The 21,810-nt window shown below is 41.6% G+C and overlaps 3 protein-coding genes and 2 non-coding genes across 6 annotated transcripts in view; 4 read left to right on the top strand and 1 right to left on the bottom strand.

The window, feature by feature from the left end:
• Positions 1–21,810, top strand: part of LOC146976627 (BICD family-like cargo adapter 1) — a 165,413-nt gene that overhangs the window by 83,092 nt on the left and 60,511 nt on the right. The gene's annotated exons all lie outside the window — the stretch shown is intronic.
• Positions 1,284–10,285, top strand: LOC146976634 (protein NipSnap homolog 2-like). 2 transcript variants are annotated; one of them, XM_085796559.1, is made up of 10 exons: positions 1,284–1,398; positions 2,037–2,176; positions 2,271–2,316; positions 3,341–3,435; positions 4,128–4,198; positions 4,309–4,449; positions 5,984–6,015; positions 7,259–7,353; positions 8,873–8,956; positions 9,142–10,285. In XM_085796559.1, exons 1-10 carry the CDS (start codon positions 1,304–1,306, stop codon positions 9,204–9,206), a joined length of 864 nt encoding a protein of 287 aa, XP_085652685.1. In that variant the 5' UTR covers positions 1,284–1,303; the 3' UTR covers positions 9,207–10,285. The 2 variants fall into 2 exon arrangements, with proteins under 2 accessions (XP_085652685.1, XP_085652684.1); XM_085796558.1 differs by having other exon boundaries at positions 2,034–2,176.
• On the bottom strand, positions 10,295–14,969 carry psph (phosphoserine phosphatase). Its single transcript, XM_085796562.1, has 6 exons — positions 14,950–14,969; positions 13,559–13,704; positions 13,324–13,458; positions 11,829–11,974; positions 10,916–11,064; positions 10,295–10,824 (listed from the first exon to the last, which is right to left on the bottom strand). The coding sequence occupies exons 2-6, from the start codon at positions 13,699–13,701 to the stop codon at positions 10,714–10,716; spliced, it is 684 nt and encodes a 227-aa protein (XP_085652688.1). The 5' UTR covers positions 13,702–13,704; positions 14,950–14,969; the 3' UTR covers positions 10,295–10,713.
• LOC146976632 (small nucleolar RNA SNORA15) lies at positions 19,556–19,697 on the top strand. Its single transcript, XR_015037515.1, has one exon. It is a non-coding gene; the product is annotated as a small nucleolar RNA SNORA15 (small nucleolar RNA).
• On the top strand, positions 20,061–20,197 carry LOC146976631 (small nucleolar RNA SNORA15). Its single transcript, XR_015037516.1, has one exon. It is a non-coding gene; the product is annotated as a small nucleolar RNA SNORA15 (small nucleolar RNA).

Here is a 21,810-nt window from a genome sequence, read left to right as displayed (position 1 = left end):
GAGGGAGGAGATATATTGACCAACATACATGTATGCAGACAGTTCCAAGAAGTTTGGCTTCTTACCAGAAAATTTAGACGTATGTACATACAATTTGGATAAAATAATTAACAAGTTAATCATATAAAACTGAGAATTTAGTTTTTTTTTTATCATGTTCAGTGTAGCCAAACAAAACATTTTTCCAGCATAAGTTAAACTGGGGATAAATATGATCACTGATTACTGTAATCCAGGTGTGTCTGACCATTGTTGTGAGGTCAGACACACCTGGATTAATCAATTGGTCCAATAATGTAAAACAGGAAATAAAGGAGTTGGTTTATTTCAGGAAGTAGTGGAGCTGTGCATAAAGCACATGTGTTATTATCATTATTGTTATTATTACTACTACTACTACTACTACTACTACTACTACTAGGCTACTACTAGGGTACCCTATAGTAGTAGTAGCCTATAGTATCAGACAGAGTAGTCTCGCTCGCCAGACCCTCCTCCAAAGAAGCACACACACACACACACAAAGAAGCAAAATATAAATCTATCTATCTATCTATCTATCTATCTATCTATCTATCTATCTATCTATCTATCTATCTATCTATCTATCTGTCTATCTGTCTATCTATCTGTCTATCTGTCTGTCTGTCTGTCTGTCTGTCTTGTGTTATTTTTGTTAGTTCAAGGAAAGTTTTAGATTACGTAATTCAACACTTGAATTGTTCATGTGCACATGTGTTATTATCATCATTATTATTTATTTATTTATTTTAATGTTTATAACAGGGACGATACATACAACATTGCCACAAAGAATGAAAAATGCGATGCATACAAGGCGTCTAGCTTCAGCTAATTTGCAGTCTTTGTCCCTAGTCAGGCTAAAGAAGGATAAAAGATACTGAATACCGTTAAGTGCAATAATACAAATACAGTGAATAATACAGTGAATAGATATAGATATCATGAATAAATAAACACAGCTACAAAATTTAGATTAAGAAATTGCACAGATTAAATACTATTATAATATACTATTATAATATTATTATTATTACTACTGCTACTACTACTAGGCTACTACTAGGGTACCCTATAGTAGTAGCAGCCTGGTATCAGACAGAGTAACCCTCGGTAACCTGAGCCGTGCTGCTGAGCCGCGGCCTGTGGAGCAGCAGCGGCCTGTGGAGCAGCAGCAGCGGCCTGTGGAGCAGCAGCGGCCTGTGGAGCAGCAGCCCCCCCTGGCGGCGGCGGCGGGAACAGCAGCCTGTGTGTGTGTCTGTGTACAGTATCACAGTTGAAGATGGCGACTGGAGTCCTTCAGAGAGTCAGCGGAGGCTTGGCCCGGGCCACGGGCAGCGCCGGCGGCTCGGCCGGACGGCTGGTCCTCTGGAGCAGGTGGGCGGTCGGCAGCGTGCACAGGGGGTCGGCGTGTAGCTACTAGTGTGTGTGTGTGTGTGTGTGTGTCGTGTGGCTGTGGGCCGCTGTGTGTTTGTATCAGCAGCTCTGTGAGGTGGCTACGATGAGAGAGAGGGAGCTAGCCCGCCGCCTGCTAGCCTCAGTCCTCAGTGGCCTTCAGCTTTAACTTAACCCACAAACTGCTCACACATTTATTTACTGCGAGGTGTTGCAGACCGACGCTGCGTGTGTTTGCTGCTGCTGAAGGTGAAAGAAGACGAGTCTCTGTCATGTTTTGTCAGTGAGCATCTCTGAAGCTCAAGGTCAATTTGATACTTTATCTTTATTGCCAACTTGAATGTATCAGATGCTACATACGAGCTACTTCCTGTTACCTGCACTAATTCATATGCATCCCTGTCGTTGTGTGCACATTGTAGGTGTCAGGCTCAGTGTGTGTGTGTGTGTGTGTGTTTTGATCTGCTCACTGTAAAACATTGTACTACACCAGCTCTCCCTCTTCAGTAGCCTACATCCTCCCAGTCAATAGTTTGCCCATGCAGAGGTGCAGAGAAGGAGGGAGACTTTCTATAAGTCCATGCAGCTGATGCTCATCATGGCCTGTGTTGTCTCAGCAGAGGGTTTGCAACATCAGGCTGCAGAAACCGTGAGGACAGCTGGTTCAAATCACTGTTCGTGAGGAAGGTTGATCCGAGGAAGGACGCGCACGCCAACCTGCTGACCAAAAATGAGGCGAGTAACCTCTACAAAATTCAGTGTAAGTTCCCCTACTCTGTATTCTGCACAATGACTAAGCACTCATCCCTGAAATAACGTGGAGATTTGTTTTCAAACGCAAACTTTCTTCTCAGTCCACAACGTGAAGCCGGAGTGCCTGGAAGCGTACAACAAACTCTGGTGAGTGGTTATATCACATTGTGTTATTTCACATTGTGTTGTCAAAGCATGTATAGTATACTGTTGGTATATACACTTGGGTAGTGCAGCAGATGTAGTGTCAACAGTAACAGTGGTGGTGGTGGTGTGGGACCGGGACGACCTAAGTGCTGCCTCGTGCACTGTTGTGTAAAAATAGTCCGGAGCAGTCTATTCCTGTGAGGTGGTCAAGATGCCTCAAGGCCATTTGCCTCGGCTGACTTGGCTCGTGCAACATTAGACATCGGACATGTGACTGGGAAAAGAAAGTTTGTTATTTGATTTGGTTGTTTTAAAGTAGCTTGGATTGGATTGATTGATTGATTGAATCCCTTAGAGGGGAAATTAGATGTCACCTTCACACAATGTACAACAAGGAAACACAGACTCAGACAGTACAAGATAAGTGCAAAGCATCAACATCACACAAACAATCCACAGCGTTCACAGTCAGCAACAGTGTTCATTAAAAAAAACTTCCCTGCACCAGGTTTAAAGCTGTACAGAAAAGAAAATTGAATTTGAGCCCACTCTGGGTCATAAAATTAATGTAATAACTCATCTATCAGACGATGGAGGCCAAACTTTGTGCAAAATTCTATTTTTGAGTAAATCCGGGATGAAAGTGTGTATTTTTTTTCCGCATTGGATAATGCAGGCGCACGGATTATACGTCAGCCTGCACACGATTCACCAGCCACTGATATTGGATCCGTCATCCGTCATTCAAACGTCTGAGACACACACACACACGGAGCTCGGTCTCGCCCCAAACTTTGAATATCCCGCCCGCTCGATAACGACCAATCAAATTCGTTTTCCTTACTCGGGTAAACTCGTGTTGCAGCTCGTGACAACTCGGCGCGGCCATTTCTGTACAGCTTTAAAGGACCTTCTACATCTTATATCAGGAGACTGTGTTGAATTCATTATTAACCTGTTTGCTGTATCTCAGGGTTTGATCCAGGTTTTGTTAAATACATGTAGTATTTCTCCTTCACCACAGTGAAGAAGTTTTGCCGTCCATCCATGCTGATAAGTACTACCCCTGTGAGCTGGTGGGAACCTGGAATACCTGGTATGGAGAACAAGACCAGGCTGGTAGGATTACTAGTATTAACATTTTGTAGCATAACAGACGTGGAGTCTGCACTGTTTTCCAATCAGCAGGCATGCTATACTACATATCCATCCACATGCAGGTATATCTGTCATGTTTTTTTAAGTTTACTTTTTTTTTTTTTTTTAAACTGGTAGAAGCTATAGCACCATATTAAATGACCATTCTTATTTCCAGGGTCATAATTTCTCATTATTTTAGGCAAAGCAAAGCAAGGCATCTTTATTTATGTAGCGCATTTCATACCGAGGCAACTCAAGGTGCTTTACATGAAGACAAAACATTTAAAAAGAACAGCATAAAACAAACAATTATCAAAATATCACATTAATTAATTATTGCATTGATTGATTGCAGAAGTAAAATTCATTAATATTACTTGAAAAAAGAGACGTATCCACAAAGTTAGATATCCATTAGAAATAATAGTATACGTAGTATGTTCAGGCAGCGTAATGAACAGTTCCTATGAGTTTCATAAGTAATCTTTATTTGTTTAGCACTTTTCGCAGATAAAATCGCAAAGTGCTTTACAATAAAAAGTGCAGTGGTAAATTAGGGCAGTTAAAAATAAAAAAAACTTAATCAGCAGGATGTAGCAGCACCTTCACAGGCCTGTATAATAAGTTATTTGATGCAACCAAGTGACTTGAATGTGTTTGCCCTTGTGTAGTCCACCTGTGGCGTTACAGAGGAGGATACCCCGCTCTAACAGAGGTGATGAACAAGCTCCGACAGAACAAGGTAAAGTAAAGACTCCTTCACAGGCATCTTGTCCATCCATGTCAGGCTTACGTGGTGCAGCCGTCAGTCTCTGTAGCGCTTATTGACGGTGTTTGTCGGTCGGTCGGCAGGAGTTCACAGCGTACAGGAAGGAGCGCGGTAAGATGCTGCTGTCTCGCAGGAACCAGCTCCTCCTGGAGTTCAGCTTCTGGAACGAGCCCGCACCCCGAGAGGGCCCCAACATCTACGAACTCAGGTCCTACCAGCTCAGGGTGAGTAGTACACTACCAGGGCCGGGGTTTATCTTATCATTAGCAGTCATTATAGTTGATGATAGCGAATGATTTACGAGCTAAGCCCTGCCCCACGTCTGACTCGATGTAATCAACTCCTTTTACTGAGAAATCCAAACAATTTGTTAAACTTAGAAAACTCACTTGGACGGCTTGTCTTGAGTTGTCTTGAGTTAATTACTCTTTATTTTCAAGTCGGGTCAGTTTTATTTATTCAGCCCAAAGTCAAAAAATTTGCCTCGAAGCTCTTTGCAATCTGCACAGCGCACAACGCCCTCTTATCTGGAGACTGCTGGTTCAGATAAAGGACTTTCACTAATGAACCAAATGAGCTCATGTTCTGAATCTTTTTCTAAACTTTTATCCACCTTTAAAGGGGAATTATGTAAGTCTGGTCGCTTTTCCTCTGTGTTGCTAACCCTCCTCCCGGTCATGTGCATTTTTTTTCAACGAAACCGGCGAGAAATCAATCCATGGAGCGGTGGATAACGTTACAGTATATATCATATATGATCTTACAATGTGTATATTTGTGTAGTCTTATCTGTCATTGGTTTTCAGCCAAGAGACGCTAGGTGGAAGGCAGAGAGCCTCCATTCTCCCTGGAACAAGTTTTAAGTCATTTTTAACCATCACAATTACTTGGGTGATGTTTAATTAAGGTAAAATGAAGCATAGTTAAGGTAAAAATCCTGCATATTTCCGCTTTAACAAATCACTCCTTTTTCGTGTCATCACAGCTTCATACTTTCGTCCATTTTACCTCAAGGCAGGAAATCGTCCGCTGAGCGTGCCGCTGTAGAAAGGGAGAACGTTACTCTTTCACTTTTCCAGCTCACGTTTTCCCACTTAAACAGATGATTCCCTCGTCACATGCTTCACTTACGTGACCTCCAAATTGCCTCCACCCTCACAAGCGTACTGTACTGTATGACATGCAAGGGCCCCGTGTCTTCAGCCTTTAGCATTTAGGATAGAACAGTCACCTCTTGTGCTATTTTTTTTTTTCCAACCGGGTCACTCATTCACAATTTATATCTACTTACAGACTGGTGCTTAACTGGCAGTCCAGTCGCACATGATTTTTTACCCTGGATCAGCAGAAACCTGGTCTCAGTCCTATGTAATGCATATGATACACACTCCTCCAGCTGCAGAGCTAAGTCGTACTGTACAGTCTTATAGGCAAAACTGTTGCTGAATAATCCCTCCCTGTGACATGTGATGAAGTCAAACCATTATCCCCCATCACCGACTGAGATTACATCCCAGAAGCAGCAGTGCATTTTCTTGCCTTAAGCACCAGAGAATGATTGAGGAAGGCCCGTACGGTGCAGTTGTTACTGCAGTCTGTCTTCACAGTGACAAAAGACCCGAGTTACGTCTTTATCACTCATTTGTGTTAATATGTTTACCCTGGAAAGATGAATAAAGTGTGATACCCATGTTGTGTAGTTCTGGATTATATATATGTCTCAGTGTAATAACGGATCCTGTGTTTTCTTTCCCGCAGCCGGGAACCATGATCGAGTGGGGTAATTACTGGTAAGGCAGCCTGGATTCATTTGATTCTCTGAACTGTAGTTACAGAACAGTTGCACTACATGAAACCTTCCTCATCACACTGTCATTAATAAGCACTATTCCACAGAGAGGCCCTATTTTGAAGCTGTACTGTCACGCTCTCAGGCCAAGACTCAAAATCAAGTGTAATATTACATACGCTACATAATGTTTATGTATAATGAGCCTGGAAAAAGAGCCAGTGCGTGGTCTGACGGAGCGAACAGGTCAGCATTTATCAGTTGATTGTAATTGATTGAAATGGAGACGTGAGGTTTCTACACACAACCTAGTTTGTTTCTCTGTTTTCTCTGGATCTCTGTGTTAGTCTTTGTACTTGTCCGAGCCTTTTTTTTTTAGTTCAGTTCCTAAATCCACTGGATTACATTTCACTTCTTTTTTTAAAAAACAAGTAAAATCCTCCATATTTTAATCCAGGTTAACGGATTTGTAGCGATCCTGAACCAGCTACGTGCACCATTTAAAATGACAGTAAAATGTAAAACCCATGAGTAATAATATCTTTTCAGTCTTTGTGTTTCCATCTTTCTCAGAAAAACATAAATGTGATTTCAAAATAATCATCGGGGAAAAAATAGCATTGGATAACAAGACCAGGCTGAGACAAGATCATCTTTTCCTAAACCCGTGTATTTTCGTATTTAGGTTTACTTTGACCAGCTTTATTTGAACAAACGTCTGTAGCCATGTGGATAATGCCAGTAAAGTAATTTAGGGCAATTTCAATATAATTTGTGGAGTTGAAGGCTTTAAATCCTAGTTCAAGTTACAACAACATGAAGCACTGAGGCTGTACAGTATCCAGACAGTGATTATGATTTGAGTAAGTGAATGTTTGCTTTGGGACGATTCGTAATGGATTTCAAACATCTCCCTCGCCTCAGTCCACTTAGTTTACAAAGACGTACAGTACACACAGTGAGTTGCTGCCTCGCTTCTTATGTTTGGACGCGATGCTGCAGTGGGTAATCATCACTGCTATGGAAGACAATTGCCGTCCAGCTTACGTTAACAAAACGGACAATGTCCCAATTGTGTAAATTAAAAACAAGTCCAACAAGTAAATTGAAAGATGATGTGGAACTCCTTGTTGAAGGACTTGGTCAAATATCTTGCGTGTGTGTGCCGGGCCCCGTTCTGTTATGCCAGATGAAGCTTTGGTGTTTTTGGCCCGTGTTGTGACAGGAGTTGTTTTTGTCTGCAGGGCCAGGGCTGTTGGATATCGCCAGCAGAACAGTGAAGCTGTGGGAGGGTTTTTCTCACAGATCGGCAACCTCTATATGGTTCATCACCTCTGGGGTACGGTCAAATACCAGCTTATGCAAGAATTACACGTCGATAGTGTTGAAATCATTAGTTGCTACACAGAAAGTTCATCAATAATAGTCCTAATAGGTTACTTATCAATCAGAGATGCCTAAAATAGCTGGTTCCTGTTTTTAAAATGCTGCTTTTCTTTACTCTACTCATGTGTGGGGGTTTGACTTGGCATTTTCCAGTGTTTTCTTAAATCAGTCAGGCTTAAAGCTGCAGTGTTTGATGTTTTTAAACAAACAGTGGAGGATATGAGTATGTGTAGATGTGAACTGAGCAGCATGTATTGATGAACCAGCAGATGATTATTGCTCAACTCTGCAGTTTGTCTCGGATGTACGGAGCAGTTAATCTCTTTCTGTTCTGCACTTTGGTTTTTCTTGCCAGCAGTTTTATTACATCCACTGATACACACTCTCTCACTGCTCCTATAGTCTTAGTTAGCAGACAGGTATTACCAGTGAGAAAGCTTTAAAGAGATAGTTCAACATTTTTGCAAATTGGCCCATTGCCATAATCCCTATAGTTTTAGGAGTAGGTTCGGTGTTGGTGCAAGCTATTTTTAGAACGGCGGAGCAGAGCCGCGAGCTGCTCAGAGCTACGCTACGGAGGCTAATGGGATTTCTTGGTTTCCCTCATCAAATACACAATCCAACAACTCCAAAACAATGTCGTGGACAAGTTGTGACCTGCACATTCATTCGAAATGCAAATGCAGGCAAATGCAGAGACTGCTTGCTGAAAAACTGCCCCGATGGGAACACGCATCAGCGGTTTTGCATGAATTTACCTCTAAAACAACTCTGTCTTGTAACGTTGTGTTATTAGCTCATAGCGTGGTGAATGTGCGGGTCACAACTTGTCCACCAGAGTGTTTTGGAGTTGTTGGATTGTGTATTTGATGAGTTTGAACCAAGAAATCCCATTAGCCTCCGTCTGAGCAGCTCACGGCTCTGCTCTGCCGTTCTAAAAATAGCTTGCACCAACAATTAAAGGTAACGAACCTACTGCTAAAACTATAGGGATTATGGCAATGGGCCAATTTGCCCATTGCCCATAAATGTTTAACTATCCCTTTAATAAATGCACCATATACTACCTGCTCAGACGGCCACAGTTGGCATCCAGCTGGTAAACGTACTGCAAGATGTAGCAGCTAAAGAGAAGTTGTTTTTTTTCCTTGATACATGATGGAGACAGAGCAAAAAGTAGCCTTCATGAAAACCCAAACACAATTGAAAATAAATACATGTCTGCTCATACAGTATATGCAAGTGATTGATAAAATTTTCACCACAACAATTGGGAAGATATCACCTCATCTGCTGCAACCAAGTGTCCAGACATATCTGTTGTTTGGTTAATAATGAATCTTTTACGCTATTATATTAGATTGTGGTGGAAATGTTCCCTAGTTTCAGCCCTCAATCATGTAAAACAGGAACTGTCTTATAGTATGTTGACTCCAAGAAATGTTAAAATGTGTTTAATTTGTTGATCTCAGCTTACAAAGACCTGCAGTCCAGAGAAAACACAAGAAACGCTGCCTGGCAACAGGAGGGCTGGGAGGAGGTGGTGTATTACACAGGTGAGTACAAATAAAATCCTGATGACAACTCCTGTCTTGTCTTCTAAGACTTTTTCTTCATTCTTAGGCATTTACATCATCTGTCAAAATAACAAACTGAGCTTTTTTTTTTTTTTTTAACATAATCAATATCAGACTTTAAACTGTGAGGACACTAAATCTGTTGCTTCGACCTTTTTCTCCAGTTCCCCTCATACAGCATATGGATTCCCGGATCATGATCCCCACAAAGGCTTCCCCAATGCAATGAGATGAGACGTGAGCTGGTGGCTGAAGCGAAGTGGCACCCTTTTGAATGTTAGCATCCGTCCAGAGCATTACCGTCATGGTTTCCACCCCCCGTCACAGTGCTGCCAGACGACATCCCTCCTCGTTTTCTTGTCTTTTGCTTTAATACTTCAAGATGTCACTACTGGGTTAAAGGAGGCAGCAATGCCCACATCGTATTTGTAATTTTAAAAAGTGCAAATCATTTAGGATTAAGAGAGCTGGGATTAATGAGATTTATTTTATTTTTTTTGGTGGGGTGGGGGGTTTCTGGGGCAGGACAATTAAATTTGGCCAATTGAACTGTCCTTGTGTGTTACTTCCTCATCTCATGCCACATTAAAGTTGGTCCATGGAGAGAAGTCACCAACCAAAGTTACTTGTACGGATAAAGCAGTTGTGTGTTGTGTAAGTGTGGGAACAGATATCAATGAAACAGTACTGCTGACGCTCACTGCACGGTGCAGTGGCTATTTATTTATGTAATATACATTTGGAATACTTGTGTTATCTTAAATGTGCTGAGAAAGTGGCACTTTAGATGTAAGCAAGGCCATCGCTGAGAGAAGTGAGAGAAATCCTGTGTGTACTCATGAACACTGTATCTGCCGCAAATCATTACGATCAAGTACAACATGAAAACCTCACTATTTTATCATTTGAGGTCCAATATAGTACGTCCAACATTTTCCTTTCCATACTCTTCATTTGCTTTTTCCAGATGTTTCTGAGTTCTGTGTCATGGTGATATTGATGTTTCATGGTGCTGTGTTTGTAACTATCGCTTCTACTTTATTCTTGTGAGGACAGCATGCCTGGTTTTAATAACTTTTTATCTCACCTGTTTTAAAAAGGGCCATATCTATCATCTATGATAAACTCTGAAAATAAATGTTATCTACTTTTGGCTAAGAGGCCAGTCATGTTGCTGAATACTGTAATATCAGAGATTTTATTGTGAAAGGAAGCATGTTTATCTTGTCTTTCCATTCATTGGTTGATGGGAAACCGTACAGAGGGAAGGACAACAACGCCAACACAGAATAAAGTGGTTCAAACAACGTCTTTGACACACGTCTTTATTTTTAATGCCGACGTTCTTGGTAGGACTGAAGTCACCACACTCAATGACATGTCTGGTTACAGCTCGTAGTGTCTATACAGAATTAAAACATTTCTAAAGCTCATTGCACATGCCTTTATATGCACGAGTTGTATTAGATTACCTAATGCAAAAAGTGCAGAAACACTAAAACTTTCTTTAACCCTCCACGGACAGTGTTTGGTTATTCGTACAGTATCCTCTAGTATAAAAATCAATAAGGCAACATCCACATGAAGGTAAAATTGGCGTCACTAGTGTAAACATTTTTCATTATAAAAATTTAAAAGCCTAAGGAAAGATATGCTCTGGATAAAAGCATCAGAGGCACATCCTTAGGTGCAGATATAAAATGTTAAAATCAGTAGTTACTACTCTTTCAGCATCTTTAGATCTTCTCCAGTTCTTTTAGTAGCTCCCCGAAACTTGTAACGTACCACAAACACCTCTCCTTAACCTGCGCCCTCACGACGTTCCCACCAAATCCGATGAAAGCGCTCTGAGAATGAAAAAAATGACAAGGTAAAACACACAAATATCCGTATGCCCACTGGAAACCGACGACAAACGGCACAAGATGCAACACCTACAGCGGGGGGGCAGGCCTCTAGATCGGTGGCTCCATCTCCGATCATCACCACGGTCTTGAAGCCGTACTGTTCCTTCAGCATGCTGATGACCTTCCCTTTCCCACCGCTCTCAGCTGTGGGCTGGCTCTCATCGAAACCAGCGTACTCTCCTGGAAAACACATGGTTTGATTAAAGGGATAGTAGCTTTTTTTTTAAGTGGGGTTGTATGATCTACAAATAGCCCCTAAGTACTTTAATTGCAGTAGAAGACTCTCTGCACTCCTCCCGTTAGCAACGCCAGCCCATAATAGCCCTGCCCAGAGATTTACAACATACATTGTTGTGAATGGACCCAAAGAAACGGCCTATTTTCGCGGCCTGAAAGAGGTTTTACGTGAAAAAAAAATACACAGTTCCATTGTTCAATATAATTTTTCCAGTCCTTCAAAGTGCAGGAAAAACACTGTTTTTATTTGGACCTAACCAACTCACGTATCCCTCCGCCCAGGGTTAGCGCCCGCCAATCAGCAGTTGGTTAGGTCCAAATAAAAACTGTGTTTTTCCTGCACTTTGAGGGGCTGGAAAAAATTATATTATAGTGAACAATGGAACTGTGTATTTTTTTCACGTAAAACCTCTTTTAGGCCGTGAAAATAGGCCGTTTCTTTGGGTCTGTTCACAACACTGTATGTTGTAAATCTCTGGGCAGGGCTATTATGGGCTGGCGTTGCTAACGGGAGGAGAGCAGAGAGTCTTCTACTGCAATTAAAGTACTTAGGGGCTATTTGTAGATCATACAACCCCACTTTAAAAAAATGCTACTATCCCTTTAAGAACAAGCAGTCATGAGAAACATCAGGTGAAGGATCTAAAAAAAACATCATAAAGCTCCGCTCCTGTAAGAACGGAGGAAAAGTCACCAACAGCTCTTACCGTTGAAGTAGAACTTGAGCCGGTTGGCGTAGACGTGGTGCAGAGGAATGTTCAGCTGAGTGGCCACGTGTTCCACGATGCAGCGGAAGCCGCCCGAGATGAGGAACACCTTCGTGTTGCGTTGGTGCAGATGATCCACGAGCTCCCTGGATGAAGATAAATGGACATTCATCAAACACTCAAATCAGAGGCATGTATATTTTTCTTTTTTTCCAACATTTTTGTGTAACAGGCAATGGTAAGATCTCACTTGGGCCAAGAGAACTCATCTGTCATCTACATCTCAGCAAACCGTCACTGCACACATTTGCACTTAGATGTGAGTAATTACACGCCTTTAGAGCCTATGATGATAAACACATGTAAGGCATTAATGCCAGCACACTCATATTTGGGAGATCTCATGCCTAATAAAGAGGGTGTGTAAACTGCCAACAAACTGTCTGCCATGTCAGCAGCCATGATAGTTAAATACAAACAGACAGCTCATTTAAGCTCAAAAAAGAAACAGTTTTGTACAATTTCAGAAACTGGATGGCTGTCATGTGTTGGATGATTTGGAACCTAAATCACCGGCTTTTTATTTTATTGTATAAACCACTCCCAGAGACCATTATGGCTTAAAGGGATAGTTTAACATTTTGGCAAATTGGCCCATTGCCATAATCCCTACAGTTTTAAAAGCAGGTTCGTTACCTTTAATTGTCAGTGCAAGCTGTTTTTAGAACGGCGGAGCAGAGCCGCGAGCTTCTCAGAGCTACACTATGGAGGCTAATGGGATTACTTGGTTTTCCTCATCAAATACACAATCCAACAACTCCAAACCGCTCTGGTGGACAAGTTGTGACCTGCACATTCACCAGGCTATGAGACAATAACAGAACGTTACGAAACTGAGTTGTTTTCAAGGTCAATTCATGCAAAACCGCTGATGCATGTTCCCTTCAGCGGCAGTTTTTCAGCAAGCAGTCTCTGCATTTCCCTCTAAAACAACTCTGTCTGGTAACGTTGTGTTATTATCTCATAGCGTGGTGAATGTGCAGGTCACAACTTGTCCACCAGAGCGTTGTGGAGTTGTTGGATTGTGTATTTGATGAGTTTGATGAGGGAAACCAAGAAATCCCATAATGAGCCTCCGTAGCGTAGCTCTGAGCAGCTCACGGCTCTGCTCCGCCGTTCTCAAAACAGCTTGCACCGACAATTAAAGCTAACGAACCTACTCCTAAAACTATAGGGATTATGACAATGGGCCAATTTGCCAAAATGTTGAACCATCCCTTTAACATTAATCCTGAACATTTCTAGATTGCTTAATCCTTCTGTTCCTGAATGGCAACAAATGATCAACAAGTACAGTTGGATCGCTCAGCACAAGTGTTTCCATTTAGGTGGTTGGTTTATGGGCGTCTTTCCCGTGTGCACAGTCATTTTTCTCTATTATGTGTAAAACAATGTCACTCAACAACTCAGATAAGCAGAATCTAGTCACACTCACCTGATGCCTGGAGTCAGCTGAGGTGGGTGGTCTGTTATCAGTTTGTTCACTTGTTCTCTGGAACATCGGATGATGGAAAGACGTTCAGTCAGGGCCGTTTTAAAGGTCATTGAGCCACCCATGGCTTTGCGGGTCCTGACGTGTTAAAGTAACACAAAGGTGTCTTAATACTAAACACACGTTACTGGATTTGTTCCAGATGTTAGCATGCACAACAGCGTTTATACACACATACATCTCTGTGACTGCATCCCCCACTCCACAGAACTTGGCCAATTCATCAATGCCTTCCTCTTTGATCACGGTGCTGTCCACATCGAAACAGACAGCATCTGCCCTCCTGAAGAGCTCCTTTGTCTGGGAGAGTGTAGTCATCATGCTGTGGGAAAACAGAGATACAGTGTGACAGGCTCAAAAAGAGCAGAGGTAGTTCAACAGGAATTACAGGTCTGATGGAAGAACGGTATTAACACTTAATTCAGACAGACACGTGGGCGTGACTCAGCCACAGATGAAACATAGAGCTGCACACAGACAGACAGTTAGCTCATACATATTTATACTTGCAAATTCTGATTTATGATATGAATATAAAACACAGAGAACAAAAACAAACCAATTACATAACACTGAGCAAAAAAACAAGTCCTGTCATGATCATTAGTGAATCCAAACAACACATTTATGGGATAAATGGTACAATCTGCAATAAACTGTGACATGTGCTCTCCAAAACAGATGGGTGGATGGATGGATGCCTGGATCTGTGAAATTAAATTACACATCAGAGAATAACGTGAAAAACATAACGAGAGACAGTGTCTGACTTGGAGGATGGATAAAAACATAATTATGAAGCATTTTAAAGGATTTCTTATTCAGTATTTACTTTAAACCACTAGGATGTGTGAAGTTCATCTGGGGCGCAAATCTGATTGTGGCTATTACTAGGGTCGCGAGCTGTTTTTTAACGTGAGGTCTGTGATTTTGCAGAGCAGCTGCCCTGCTTTCTCTGTTTAACTAACTAAGCCCTGTATGCAGTGGATCTGTTTAATCCAGCGGAGCAGCAAACGCATGCACCCGTGGGCTCAAAATACCTATGTGCAAAATGTTTCTGCATGGACGGACGGAGCTCATCTCATCCCATATTAATCGCGCGGTCGGTCCGGTCCGGGGGTCTGGGGAGAAAAAACTCCGCTGTTACATAAAGCTGGCTGCCTAAACAAACCATAGAGGAGGAGGAGGAGGAGGAGGAGGAGGAGGAGGCAGCCCAGTCAGGACATCCTCTGCCCAGATTGCGTCACCCCGAGGCTCACTACAGTACAGAGGAGCGGGGCTAGCTGGCACGAGAAAGAAACACACAACAAACACCAAAGACGATGAAACCTGCTCGTTTTGTGCCCTAATAGTTGTCCTCCGGTGCAGGATGCTACGATAAACATGTCACCACTTTACGTTAACGTTAAGTTACAGATAATAACGGTTCAAAGAGACTAGGACGCTGCTGTCTGCCTTCAGCTTCTAACACCCTCTATGAAACGACCCCAGCAGCTCAGAGCAGTACGCGTATAGGGCTTTAAAAATGCATTTATTTATTTATTTATTTATTTACAACATTCACTTTATTATGGGATGTGCTCGTTCCTCCTCCTCCTGTTACTTACCGGTAGCAGTAGCAGCAGCAGCAGCAGCGTAGATGAGACAGCGACAGCGACAGCAGCAGCTCCAGTCCAGCGTTAACCAAACCAAACCGCGACCCTTCTCGGAGCTCGGAGAGGTCGCACACTTCCTCATCAGCGGCGCTCAGCCAATCAGGGTGAAGCCGGCGGCGGGAGGGACCGCCCACTTTTGATTCGGTACCATGACAACGGCAACGTTCGGGTTCGACCACAGTGGGAGGAGAGGTAACATTCGACACAAAACTGTAACAACAGAAATGTCAGATGTGGACTCACTGGAGACACCAAGGAGCATGTTTTACTAAAGTAACAAACACTTGGACGCGAGGAGACACTACTAAACAAACTTTATTTAGACTGAGTGAGAATACCAAATCTTTAACCCTCAGGCAACATACCACTTTTTGGCCTGTCACATCTCCACAATTCATCCCATTTAATGCTGTAATACTTTCAAAAAAAGAGAGGAGACCTTAGAGAACCAATAACAATGCTTTAATTTATCACATGACTTTCAAGAAGCCACTGAAACCCTTTTTTGCAGACTTTTTCAAAGGAAACAGGTTTGCCATTTTGCTCCACTAAAACGGTCTGAAAACAAACAGTAACTTCCTGGCCCCTTTTCATCTGGAAAAAATATATATTTACACTAATAGATTAGTAAAGTTTAATTTTTAATAGTTTCATGCAATTTATTTACTTATTAAATAATGGAAACTTGTTAAAATGCACCTGTTGCCCGAAAGCAACAACGTACCATTATAGAAAATTGCAATGTTGCCTTGAGGCAACAGTGGACCATTATGGAATCAAAATTGCATTATGAGACTATGGTCGAGTGTGTTTAGGTGTAAATATAATGTTCAAAAACATATAATTCATCATAATTTTGGTTTTTATCCTTAATAAATGTGATTTTGGATGCAGTAAAGTAAACATCAGGCTATTATGATGATGATGAGGAAGATGAGAATGAGAATTCGGATGAGGATGAGGCCAGTGAAGGTGAAAGTCTACAGAGACTGGTGTTTCTAATACAGTATATGACGAACCGTAATGGTACAATGTTGCCTGCAGTCAACAAATCCCAAAAACTTCCCAAATTTTTTTTTTTTTTTTTAATTTCTTTAGATTATGTTTATTTAGTCTATTTTGAGGCATAAAAACACTCCAAACATTTTTTCCCCCACTGGCATCATAATGCGTACCATAGAGGGTTAAAGGCATTTGCATTATCCAGGGGTGAAAGTAGGGAGGAGGTCTTACAGATAGATAGAGAATACTTTATTCATCCCTAGCAGGGAAATTCAAGTTAGTCCAGTAGCTCACACAACAATGACACAAAAAAGATGAACACAAAAAACATTTTAACAAGTGTTATATAAAACGATTGCAGCAGGAACAAATGACCTCTTAAATCTTTCAGTTCTGCAGGTCAGGGAGATGAGTCTTTTACTGTCTTTTACTTATGTCCAGTCTGTTGAATCTGTATTTAGATAATAAAAAATAAAAATAAAATGTCAGATACATTTGCTGACTTCTGTAACAAACCAGTCCTGTGAATTTCAGCTGTTCAAACTCAGCCCCTGTTGTGACAATCACAGTTTCTCCCGAGGAAGTAAAACATCCCATTCCCAACTGACTTCCCCAACTATAACAAGTCCCACATGCTAGTGCAGAATTCATAGGGAGGACAGTATCTGGCAGCTGGGAATGTGTCAGGTCAGATACTGTATCAATAGGAAAGTTACAAAATAACCCTACCGTAACCCTTATTCTGCAGACTTCTCTACTTTAGGCTGGAGTTCTGTTCACACCGTCCCTCCCCTGTTATAATGGCTAGTTTGGGAATAACAGGCCAACATTCACAGGGCAGGAGAAATCAGCAGAATCAAAGAGATGTAAATAAAATATATATATTCCCTGCGCAGCATCGATGTGTTTAGACATCATTGCATTGTGAAGGTTGTATTGTGTGTTAAGACATAAAAAAACAGATCAGTTTGTTATTACTCAAGATATAAGACATTACAAACAGCACACTGTAAAATGTATGTTGAAATAACCAGGTGGAGAAGATGAACATGAAATTAGGAGGGGGTCATTCCTCTGTTCCCACAGCCTTATGTTCCCACATTTCTAACTTTTGTTGTCACTGAAAATTAGGCCCTATGTTCCCACAGCCCTATGTTCCCACCACTGGTTGGGTTTAGGCAATGAAGAAAAGAGTTAGATAGATAGAGTCCAGATAGGTAGAGAGAGTCCAGTGGGAACATAGGGCCTAATTTTGAGAAAAATATTAGAACTGTGGGAACATAGGCATGGACCCATTAGGAGCAGAGGGCAAAACTATAGTGGCAGGAATACTACATTCAAATAGACACATGCTACTACTGGTAGATAAAGGCAAACTCGTGAGGAAAAGGTCACGTCCTTAATAAAGACATTACCCAACAGAAGAACTATGGTCCATGTCCAGATGGGGGCGGTGATGAGCCTGAAATACCGGTGAACGGCCGAAGAAGGAGAAGAAGCCAACCCAGGAAGAGGAAGACCAAAGAAGCAGCATGGATGTATTATATGAAGCAGCAGCCGATGGTGGATGTCCCACGTTGGAGTCGTGGTGTCTGTCTACCCGCTGTAAAATGCCGCTGTTAATCTACATCGTCCTGTTTGCTGTAAAACTTCACGTGGGTGCAGAGAAAAGGTGAGTTTTCCACCAGCACAGCTCTCTACAGCAGCTAGCAGGCTAAATGTACAAGATTATCTTTACGATACACGCGTGGGAAGTAAGTTAGCTTGTGTAAGTTAGCATGGGCAGCGTGTGACACATGCATGCAGAGGTCTGTCTGTAACAGGGTGAGGGTTAGGACCACACACAGACTGTATATAAAAGAGCATTTAGAAGTTCACAATGTTTTAGTTTGGTGTAAAACTGAAATTCAAGCTGCTGTGAATCATTAAAGCTAAAGCTAAAGCTAACAGTAGCCGCTGGTCCTATAGTGGTGAGGTTAGCACTTAGCAGCAGCCGGGCTTCAAACTACAACACTGAATGTGTCTAAATTAAAGGATACAAATATGCTCATGGTCGTGTTATTTAATTGTGTTTTTGTGTGCAGTTGAAATCACAGGATCTCACTGGAGGAGATGCCGTGACCTCCACGACCCACTCACTGGAGGAGCCCCCGTCCTCAGACATGATGCGACCACGTGGCAGAGGTGAGGGGGAGCAGGTGGAAGTGTATTGAGACAGAAGGTTAATCATTTGAATGAATGAATGAATGTATTTATTTAAAACGGGGACAATGCACAAAAAACATTAATCTTGTAAAACAAGAAGAGATGCTCTGAGCCAGGTTATAGCAACAATTGCTAATTTCCGCCTGTAGTCCCTGGGCAGGTAAAGTGGGAACAGATACAATATTAAGATTAATTGAAATAGGACATAATATTTAAAAAAAAAATTGACAGAATGCACTAATAAAAGCAGGGAAACAGGAGCGCCAAATCATAAAGTGCACAATAGGGACTAACAGCACAGCCACATACACTCTCTCTCACTCTCATCACACATTCAAACACATACAATACACAGATAACAATCATCCTCCTCTAATAACCACACTCATATAGCCAGACACATACACACTCACATAATACTCAACAATTGAGTGACACAGTAAACAATTTGATGACACAGTAAAATAACCGGGGTAGTTATGTGCTTGCATCAACCACATTTTAACAATCTGTGGGGCTTTTGACCCGTTCAGCTCTGGGGTCAGTACCACTTTGGTATGGATGCAGATCTCTTTAGCCCAAATGAGGCCTCTGGTCTTTGTCAACTCTTCAGCCTCCATTATTATATGGTTTTAACAGCAACTAAGCAGCTAGACCAGCAAACACCTCGAACAAGGCCAAGCTGTCCCACTCTTGTCTGGCAGCTTGACAGTATTATTATTATCCTATTTCTTGTCATGGACTTGGTGTATAAGCTCTTTACATGAAAGTTATTTACATTGCATATGATCTTTATGTGAATTTTTTTTACACTTTTAAAAATTGGTTCATTTTAAAGGTCCAGTGTGTAATAATTGGCAAGGTTTATTGGCAAAATCTGAATACACTACCCATGAATATATTTTTATAAGTGTATTATCGCTATAAAATAAAATTAGTTTGGTTTTTGTAGACTTATAATTACTCTTTTATATCTACATATAGCAATGGTCCTGCTTTAGAGAGTGTCTTAGGGCGCCATGTTTATACAGCAGCCCGAACTGAAAACCAGCCAGCCAGAGAGCGCGTTTCACGTTCATAATTAAACCAACGAAGGCGTAGGAAACGGCAAAAAGTTTTTTTGTCCTCGGAGGCCACCGTCACTTAGTTTGCAGACGGGAGGTGCGAGCGAGCGCTGCAATCTAGAATCTGAACGCTGGATGTCACGGTTTTCCCTCCATTTTTACACACTGGACCTTTAATCCTCGTCGAGACGGGAGGTTAAACATGGAGAGAGGTCACTCATTGTCTGCAATAATATCGCTTGTTTGAATGCATGGCCGAATTCTGTGTTACTCCTCAGTAGTAAATGCAGTCAGACACCATGCTAAATGAACTGGTTTCACATCCTGACTCAACAACAAGAGAAGAGCGCTCATTAAGTGCCTCACTCTTAATGTCAGAGTGAATACAGCAACATGTTGTGGCTTGAATCCCAGTCTGTATATTCCTACAAGGCTGCTTGATGCATGAAGACATTTTGTGATGATTTAGTTCTATAATTATCCCTTTTTTTTTCTCTTTTTGTTAAATCCCAAGATGAGCTCTGTGTGATTTCTTGTCTCTTTTTATTGGTTTCAGCTGCAGCTTGTGTAGAAACACATGACTTTAGAGACGTGCAGGCCGCGTGACGCTCGGCCAGCCTGTAGGTCGCCGTGCACTGGCCCAAGAGACATGAAGCTGCTACAACTGATACGCAGACGATGGTGGGTTTGCACGGTCACAATCTCACACAGTGAAATGCAGCATGATTATTAATGTCAGGATAAAAAGAACGAGGCATGGACGAATTCTGTTCCAGCTGGTCAGTGGTGGACACAGTCAGACACCATGCAAAAGTATTATCTCATTTCTGTGAAATGACAGGACGAGTGCTGCTCCGAGCCTCCTCCAGCTGCACAGGAATGAGGACAATGATGCACTTGGGAGCTGCAGATGTAATGCTGCTCTGCCAGACTTCCTCTTGCTTATAGATTGAGATGTTTTTTTTTTACTAAATTCTGCAGATCCACCACTGTCTGGTTTTGTTGTGACAGGACTGTCGGAAAGCTCTGTCAGCTTCAACACCCATGGTAAGAACACAGAAATGAAAAAACCAAAGGAACAATATCACAATGTGTGATCTTTATAAAATAAAATCATTTTTCTTTCTGCTTTTACCCACAGCTCCACCATGAAAAGATCTAATTTTGTACGAGAAAGAAAGTTGCAGTGGATTAGTTATATAGAAGATGTCATGGATGTGAATGTACCTCATTCTTTTCTAATAAACATGTAATTCATCAGAACGGATCTTGTGTTTTTGAGCTTTAAGTTGTTGGAAAAAGAGCATTAACACTCACAATCAACAAACCCAATTTAAATGTAATGCAAGTTTTAATAAATAAATTCATAGCATACATTTCAAGTGCTATCGTCTCCCCTGGAAGCTGGTACACGCTGCATAACGATCAAGTAGCCAGACAAAAATGGCATTTCAAGTATGCAGTTCCATTGTAAGATATTTCCACAAGTTTTGCTTCAGCTGCTAAATCCAGGTTTCACATTTCTAATAAAACATGTTCATATTGAGGAGTGACTTGTTTCTCCATCGTTTCCATAATCACAACCAGAAACCAATCAGATCTGTATGAACACAATCATTCCAAGTGGGACATTCATATTCTGCATATGCTCACAATGAACAACACAAGTCAATGTACTTCATACAGTAAGAGATATGATATGATGGAGATAATGAGTCCACTTTTGGGATATGAAGATTGTTGCTTAGAGTTGAAGAAACAATTTGTTTTAAACATGCACAACAAAAATAACTTAAAACAGCATATACATTTAAGAACGGGCACAATCAAATACTTATTTTCTTTACAAGTTAATCTGTTATTTTTACAGTCATTTTTTCTACCTTTACAAAAGCAAACAAAGAGTTAAACAGTGACACATCCTCTCACTGGTATAGTGCTCCAGATGTCTTGGTTTTTGCCACGCTTGGCACAATATCTCTGGTAATAAATAACTGCCCTTTAAGATTCATTATTAGAGAATAAGTTGCCCCAAATTAAAGACAGACTTGTGAAGCTCATCTGGCGGTATATAGGCGGCCGTTAAAGGGATAGTTCACCCTAGAATGATATTTCGCTCATTATCTACTCACCCTCATGTTGACTAAGGGCTGGAAGAATTTTCAGAGTCCTCCGTGGCTTCTCTGAGTTACAGGGGGTCTTGGCGTAGCAGTGCATTTCAATGCAACGGTTGCAAAGGGACACCAGAGCTCTTCGTAAAAAAACACACACAAAAAAACATCCAAATACCTCCATGATGCTCGTATGTAATGTCCGTCTTGTGCTGAAGCCCCAAATTGCGTAATTGTCCCGAAAAAAATTAAATAAGTCTATATTTTAAGCTTGTTTGTAGCGGAAGCTTCTCGAAGCTCCTCTTCCTGGTCCGTCCAAATCTCGCGTGATTTGCGCCAGTGTCAGTGCGGTTACTGCGAATCACGCGAGATTTGGACGGACCAGGAAGAGGA

The sequence above is a fragment of the Trachurus japonicus genome, chromosome 13 (assembly GCF_045865225.1).
Source record: "Trachurus japonicus isolate A0001 chromosome 13, Traja_1.0".
In the NCBI taxonomy this organism is placed as follows: domain Eukaryota; kingdom Metazoa; phylum Chordata; class Actinopteri; order Carangiformes; family Carangidae; genus Trachurus; species Trachurus japonicus.
This window is presented reverse-complemented; position numbering and strand designations above follow the sequence as displayed.

Bases quoted from the DNA above. Each gene is read 5' to 3' on its own strand.
- LOC146976634 (XM_085796558.1), top strand. From the start codon at position 1,304: ATGGCGACTGGAGTCCTTCAGAGAGTCAGCGGAGGCTTGGCCCGGGCC. The intron at 7,354-8,872 runs GTACGGTCAAAT...TGTTGATCTCAG, and splicing joins TATGGTTCATCACCTCTGGG to CTTACAAAGACCTGCAGTCC. The intron at 8,957-9,141 runs GTGAGTACAAAT...CTTTTTCTCCAG, and splicing joins GGAGGTGGTGTATTACACAG to TTCCCCTCATACAGCATATG.
- psph (XM_085796562.1), bottom strand. From the start codon at position 13,701: ATGATGACTACACTCTCCCAGACAAAGGAGCTCTTCAGGAGGGCAGAT. The intron at 11,975-13,323 runs GTGAGTGTGACT...ATCTTCATCCAG, and splicing joins CAGCTGACTCCAGGCATCAG to GGAGCTCGTGGATCATCTGC. The intron at 11,065-11,828 runs GTAAGAGCTGTT...TGTGTTTTCCAG, and splicing joins GCTCAAGTTCTACTTCAACG to GAGAGTACGCTGGTTTCGAT.